Here is a 7,721-nt window from a genome sequence, read left to right as displayed (position 1 = left end):
GTTGCACCTTCAACAATTTTATCTGGCAACACATTTTCATTTTTATATGGAATCATTTCAAATTAATTTTTTATTTCCGATTATAAATGTCTAGAGAAAAAAAAAGAGCTTTATTCTTAGTTCTTCAAATTATTAAAGACTTGCCATGACTGGCACAGTTGTTCTTTACAAAATCATAAACTTGAAAAAACTGCAAGACTATAAATAAATGCAGAGTGTTCAGTTAATCTAAGGTGTGCAACACAGTAGTAAAAGATCATAAATTTGTTTCAACATTGCCGAAGGCTTCTATGCAGATATGTGTGCACTAACCCCTCACTGTGCTTCAGCAGTTGCAAACGCAACCTCTATGCTTCATTTCACATCATCGTCGACATGAGACTGGTACTTCCTAACCCAGGACTGGATGGCCGAATCCCCAACCATGAGGATCTAGAGAGGATGGAAAAGGAGGTGGTAGTGGACCGGCCAAAGTGGGACAACAAAGCCCAGTACATACTGACCTGTGTGGGCTTTTGCATTGGTCTTGGTAATGTTTGGCGATTCCCCTACTTGTGTCAAAGTCATGGAGGAGGTAAGTTGAGACATAGACAGTGAATGTACAAGTCAGATGTCAATGTCAAATGACTGATTAACAGGATAGACTTACAGGCATGGTATATAGGAACTGTTAAGATCCTGTTCACTATGACATAGTGCCATGAAATTTTGCGTTTTGTAGTGCCTAAGTTGTGCATTTTCTGTGGAGCATTTAAGAAAGTAAGATGTTATCGCAAAACAGCTCAGCTCTGTGCTTATACATTCAGGAATATCTCTGGTCCTTTGTACCCAAGGATCAGATTTAAAGGCTCTTTTAAAAAGTTAAATATATCACTCATTCATGGCTGTGAGAGAACCCTCATGAATTTACCATAGGGTTATATTTAATGATTCACAAGAGTATTAGGTCAAAAGAAAAAATAAAGACTCTGGGATAAGCCGTGTATTGCTTGAGTTTAAACAGAATTAACATTTGAGTGTGTTTTCATATGCATTGTTGTTAAGTAGGTCATTGTTATGGAGTGCTGCATGTTTAGTCACAGGGGATGCAACAGGTTCAAAGGCATGTATGATTTTAAAATATAATCTGCTCTACCTCTGTGACATGTTAACTGGAGAGTTTAGGTCCCTACAGTTTAAACCACTGTTCACTGTCCACGTCATCGGTTACAATAAAGTGTGGCTTTTCTATCGTTGATGCGTTCTGATGTCAAGTACCGCTGTCTCATTTTAGACTAAACAAGTGTTACCATAGTAATTCACTTTTTTTTTTTTTTTTTAAAATCGATAAAGAAAACCCTCTCTTAATGGAATAAAACATCAGTAACTTTTCCTACCACAGCTGTGAATAACAGCAAATCTTCACAGTTAATGACTAACTGCTTATAATTACTGTTATCAGACGTGTTATTCTTAGAACACATACTGTACATGACAAATTCCAGTCCTGCCAACTTCTTCACCAGCTGGATTATGTCTTCCTGTTGTTAAAGTAACACAAGAGAGTTTGGCTAATTTCTTGCTTTTTAGCTCCCCCTACAGCAGTAGGATGTAACACCACTGTCGCTGCGTGGGCCCTGCAAACATACAGCCATACACCTGAATTTGTTGTCATATTGAAGAAGCCACAAACATGCCATCAAAAACCCACGAAAATGTCAAGCGACTGTACAGCAAAACACTGGCGCGTACGTGTTCGAGCCAGAATCCGATCCTGAACATCAAAGTGAGCCCCATGATAATTCCTTCACATGTCTCTGATTGGTAAAAATGCTCAGTACCTGCAATTGTGCAATTGCTGGTGTGAGTGGCTCTGTTTCTGAGCAGTATACAACAAATGGATTCAAAGTGTTACGATACTTACTCCATTAGCTACTCTTTAACTCAGTGTACTCATGATGTTTGTTCAAAAATCTGTTCATCAACCTAATGCCAAAACAACACAGACATTGGAAATATTTCCACTCTGTGCTTGAGGTTTAGATGTATGCCCCTTTAGCAATGGATCAGTCTTGACTTTTAGCTTCAGTGTCGTACCGTGCCTTTTTGATAAACATGTCGCCCATGAAGTGCAACGACTGTGCACACGTGATCTTGTTGACATGTTGAAGACGGGGCAAAAATTCCATCAAAAGCTCACAAAAATGTCAAGCAACTGTAAAGCAAAACGGTATGAGGCAGGGTTGGAAACCAAAGTCGAGAATTGCGATATTCTCAGCCCTCTAGGCATTCTAGGGCAGTCTCAGACCCAGAAATGTACACAAAATGTCAGGTGGGGGTTTTTAAGGAGGACACGGATGCGGATTTTCCAAAAGTAAAAATAGATTTATTTAACAAAAACAAAGTACCAAAAGGAAAGCGCGGCTGAGCCGGATACAAAAACCTAAACTGTGGAAATATCTATGACGAAACAAAACAAAAGCATGGAAACTTATCTGTGGCGTGGCGTGGCGTGGCGTGGCGTGGCGTGGCGTGGCGTGGCGTGGCGTGGCGTGGCGTGGCGTGGCGTGGCGTGGCGTGGCGTGGCGTGGCGTGGCGTGGCGTGGCGTGGCGTGGCGTGGATGGTGACGGGGAAGGATCTCACAAGAACTGAAAAGAAACCTGGAAACTAAATACTGTGGAGGGTGATTAGGGATTGAGTGCAGCTGAAGGGGAAAACACAGGTGAGGGACGTGAGGCTGATTGCAGGGAAGGAGAGGGTGGCGTGACATGAAAACTAAACAAGACCTGAACCTAAAACATGAGAAAAAAAAAACTAAACTAAGACATGAACTATAAACCAAAACATGACCTAAAACTCGTGACATGGCGTTACACAAAAAAGTGAACGTTCTTCAAACTATGTCAGAAGCACACAAACTCTCACAAACTCCTCTAGTGTTGCTTTAATGCTTTCTCCAGATCATCTTAAAATTATTTTACCCATGATTTGACGGGTCTCACCTATGTCTCCTCAAAACAAATTCATACAATAAGTACATAACAACCAATGAGCAAACAGTGATGATGCTTACATGCTTCAGAGGTAGGAGTATGCGTTGGCGTTTTAGCACCAAATCTTGATTGGGGGTGATGATTTATTTATTTATTTTTTCTTAGGTCTTTTTAGTAGACTAAGTTCAGTTTACAGTCTCTGTGTAGCTAGGTTCAGTTAGGTTAAGGATCGTTATTGATTGCTTGTGGTTGATTGAAGATTGTGGTTTAGGCTGGAATAGACCACTTTCACAAATTGAGCAGAAGAAAGTTTTGATTTTCCATTATTCTATGTTTTTATGATTTGACAGGTCTTACACCAAGTCTTTAATGTAAAATTAATGCAAAACATCATGCTGTGGACCGATGTTGCTATTACACAGTATGTAGGCTCAGTGGTGTTAAAAAAAGTTAATGTATCATCAAAGTCATAAGGATTCATGCTCTGATAATCATGAATATCTGTACAAAATTCCATGACAAACTGCACCAGCACTGTTCTATTATACTGAGGTATTCAACTTTTGACAAGTAAATGGTTGATTCTGTCATGGCACTAATTATACCCCATTTTCCAGGTGCCTTCTTGATTCCCTACCTGATCCTGCTGGTGCTGGAAGGAATGCCTCTCCTGCTGCTGGAGTTTGCCATAGGCCAGCGTCTCAGGAAAGGCAGCGTGGGAGTGTGGCGGGCCATCAGTCCCTACCTGACTGGTGTTGGTGAGCAAAATATTCACAATTTTTAAAAAAGAACTTGTTTCTCGCTCTCTGTGTGATCTCACATTTAATGATACTGTCTCTCAGGTATCGCATCCATGCTGGTGTCCTTTTTGGTTGGACTGTACTACAACACAATAATAGCCTGGATCATGTGGTATCTCTTCAATTCCTTTCAATCCCCGCTGCCATGGACTCAATGTCCACTCAATGAAAATAGAACAGGTAATATCTTAAATAATAAGCCCTCATATATACACTAGAGTACCTAAACCGCAAAACTGATTTTTTTTCTTTTTCCAATACAAATATTTCATTCAGAATTTATACCCGAGTGTCAAAGGAGCTCCACTGTGGATTACTACTTTTACAGAGTGACACTGAACAGTTCAGCCTCTATAGCTGACTCTGGAGGAATCCACTGGCCCATGGTGGTTTGTCTGTTGGCTGCCTGGACAGTTGTTGCTATCTGCTGCATAAGAGGAGTCAGCACCTCTGGCAAGGTCTGTAAGTCTTATTTACTTGTAGGCTGGTTAGAAATAGTATCTACGCTGGACATTTCATAAATTACATTTAATACGTTAAATGAATGATATGGCCATAGAATGGTGAGACAAAAAGTTAAAGTGGACATGACACGATGATTTCTAGTCATTTAATTTTTCATCTTGGGTACATCTAGATTAGCTTTCCACACTTCCCAGCTCCAAACGGTTTGTAGTTAGTGTGGAACGAGGGAGAACTTTCTCTTGTGGGAAGCCTCCTCCTGAGAATGAAAGGACCTGGCTGAAGTGTCTTCTGATTGGTCAAATTCATGGAGGTTTGCCAAGGGGGTGAGAAAAGGGACGAGGGAAATTACTGAACAGGCACTACCCAATAGAAAACCACAACAGCACATGAAAAAAAAAAAACTTTGAGAAACGTGTTGTTATTTTAAGCATGAAAACCGGAGCCAGTCATTGTGTGTGATTAAAGGGATAGTTTGCCTCTTTTGACATGAAGCTGTATGACATCCCATATTAGCAATATCATTTATGAACATTTTCTTACCCCCCGCTGCATCCTGTGAGCAGAGTTCCAGCCTCGTTTTGGCGTTGACGAAGGTAGACCAGCTAGTTGGCTGGGGTCCCGAAAATAAAGCATTTTGCTTCTCAAAACAATATGCATTCAAAAGAGTAATACATTTGCATCACAAAATCGTTAGCCAGAAAAAGTCAGACCTCACAATCGCTTGGCGCTATTTTTGCCTCCCTTCATATTAATGCATTCAGCCACCTAGCGACAGCCGCACCTGTTACGGTGTTTACTGCTCGGAAGCAGGGGACTGCTCGGTCTGCACGGTTTACACAGCCCGTAGTGATATGAAGGAAGAGAGAAATAGCGCCAAGCGATTGTGAGGTCTGACTTTTTCTGGCTAACGATTTTGTGATGTAAATGTCTTACTCTTTTGAACGCATATTGTTTTGAGAAGCAAAACGCTTTATTTTCTCGACCCCAGCCAACTAGCCGGACTACCTTCGTCAACACCAAAAAAAGGCTGGAACTCGGCTCACAGGACGCAGCATGGAGTAAGAAAATGTTCATAAATAATATTGCTAATATGGGATGTCATACAGCTTCATGTCAAAAGAGGCGAACTATCCCTTTAACTCTGTGTTTCTGAGCATGTTGAAGAAACAAAAAAAGGATATGTTCAGTTGTCATGGTTTCATTCTATATAACCATAAAGCTTTTATTAAAATCCGTTCGTACTTCTAATGACAACACAGTGGACACACATTTGAAACAGTTTCACTAACAGCTTACGGTTCAGATTCAAGACCTTTTAGCGATGGAGCAGTCACGGCTTTTCGCTTCGGTGTCCATGCAAAGCCAGAGTCACAGTGGGCCTTCTTCATAAAACTGTTGTGTGTGATCTGTAGCAACGAAATCAAAACTTTTCCTTTGCTGTGTAGCTTCGAATTGCTTACATACAATACACAAACCAATCAGCATGAAATACTGAAATCCGAAAAAGTTACTCACTCCATTGCATTTTCACACTTTAATGGCAGTTCTAAAACCAATTGTTCCACTGTTTTTCTTGTCACGATCTCAGGCAGTGTACGTCACAGCCATCCTTCCCTACTTCGTGCTGGCCATCTTCCTCATCCGCGGACTGACTCTTAAAGGCGCTCTGAGTGGAATTAAGTTCCTCTTTACACCAGACGTATGTATTAAATCTTAAAATGAAGAAAGTCACATCTTACACATCAGCTCAACATGATAATGTATATCTCCGGAGTGTAGGTGGAGGAGTTGATTAAACCCACGACGTGGCTGGATGCAGGTGCCCAGGTCTTTTACTCCTTTGGTTTGGCATGGGGAGGCCTTATCTCCTTCTCAAGCTACAACCCCATTCAGTAAGGCTAACCAGTGGTTTTTCCTTTGTTTACTCATTTCTATTGAAACAATGATGACAATGTTTTTTTCCCCAGCAACAACTGTGTGCAGGATGCTTTGATCCTGTCTGTTGTGACTGGCCTCACTTCAGTTTATGCTGCCACTGTAACCTATTCCATCATTGGCTTTAGAGCCACTGAGAGATACGACTCATGTATCAGTCAGTGAGTACATTTCATTTTGAGGCTTTGAAGTTTAAAATATTGCATGGATTGGGCTTTCAAATAATGGGCGCAGACGTTTTGTTTAATGACCTCATTTGTCATTGACCGATTGAAACCCGACTCTCCTACTGGACATAGGCGCTGGCATCTGGCAGAAAAAAGACTTTAAAAATGAAAAATAATTTGAAAGCTATCCTGTAATTACATCAGAGCAATCCAAAATGACAAAGCTCTGGTATTTTTTCTCCTTAGAAACATCATGAAATTATCAAATGCATTTGAACTTCCTGAGAACAGCATCACAGCAAGCAACTACGATGCAGCCTTCAATCATCTGAACAGCTCCAATTATGATGTCATACTTGGACTGAACATCCAAACCTGTGACATACAGACACTTCTCAGTGAGGTGACTATTTTGATGAAGATATGTGAGATTCCCCATGCTGTAATGGTGTTTTACTCTGTCTGCGTTGTGCTTGTTTGTTCAGGGAGTGGAGGGAACAGGTCTGGCCTTCATCGTCTTCACAGAGGCCATCACCAAAATGCCTGGCTCCCCTATCTGGTCTGTCCTCTTTTTTGTCATGCTTTTCTGCCTTGGGCTCTCAACTCTTTTTGGCAACATTGAGGGAGTGGTGGTCCCCTTGAAAGACTTGAAAGTATTCCCAAAAAAATGGCCCCACGAAGCACTCACTGGTATTCTGTTTCCTATAGCTAATAAGTCTATAAATATTCTTTACAACCAACTTCAGGTGAACTGATTGTCTGCTCCCTTCTTTGCCTGCATGTTTCAGGACTAACATGCCTCGTGTCCTTCATCATCTGCCTCCTGTTTGCACAGCATTCAGGAATTTACTGGGTAACTCTCTTTGATAAGTTTGCTGGATCTGTTCCACTGCTAACCATTGGATTATTTGAGATGATAGCTGTTGTTTACATTTACGGCATAGACAGGTGAGTGCTCGCTCCAAGTATTCAATCAACGCAATGACTTTGTGTGCTTCCAGATGCACCAATAACAATATGTTTGCATGCTCTCTTGTGTGCCAGGTTCAATAAGGACATAGAGTTCATGGTTGGACATAGGCCGTCAATCTTCTGGCAGGTGACATGGAGATTCGTCAGTCCTCTGATTGTCTTGGTCATCTTAGTTTTCTACCTTGTGATTCAAGCGCAAGAGAAGCTCACCTATTTAGTTTGGGACTCCAACTCTGTAAGCTCACATGCTATGCGACCTGCTTGCATATCAAATAGGGCTGGGCAACCATTAAAATTTTTAATCCAATTAATCACATGATTTTCCTGATTAATCACGATTAATCGCATTTGTACGCAAAATCCAAAAATTAATTTAAAAGTAGTGTATAGCTTTTAGCATTTAGTTTTA

General features: G+C 41.0%; 1 protein-coding gene across 1 annotated transcript; it reads left to right on the top strand.

The window, feature by feature from the left end:
- The first annotated feature begins 375 nt into the window (after window positions 1–375).
- Window positions 376–7,292, top strand: LOC142367238 (sodium-dependent neutral amino acid transporter B(0)AT1-like). Its single transcript, XM_075449210.1, has 10 exons — window positions 376–574; window positions 3,591–3,731; window positions 3,816–3,953; window positions 4,050–4,231; window positions 5,827–5,937; window positions 6,018–6,130; window positions 6,206–6,334; window positions 6,587–6,743; window positions 6,826–7,030; window positions 7,129–7,292. The coding sequence occupies exons 1-10, from the start codon at window positions 376–378 to the stop codon at window positions 7,290–7,292; spliced, it is 1,539 nt and encodes a 512-aa protein (XP_075305325.1).
- The last annotated feature ends 429 nt before the right edge of the window (window positions 7,293–7,721 follow it).

Source organism: Odontesthes bonariensis, chromosome 18 (genome assembly GCF_027942865.1).
Source record: "Odontesthes bonariensis isolate fOdoBon6 chromosome 18, fOdoBon6.hap1, whole genome shotgun sequence".
Taxonomy (NCBI): Eukaryota; Metazoa; Chordata; class Actinopteri; order Atheriniformes; family Atherinopsidae; genus Odontesthes; species Odontesthes bonariensis.
The sequence above is the reverse complement of the archived record's forward strand: the minus strand, read 5'-3'. Positions and strand labels throughout refer to the sequence as shown.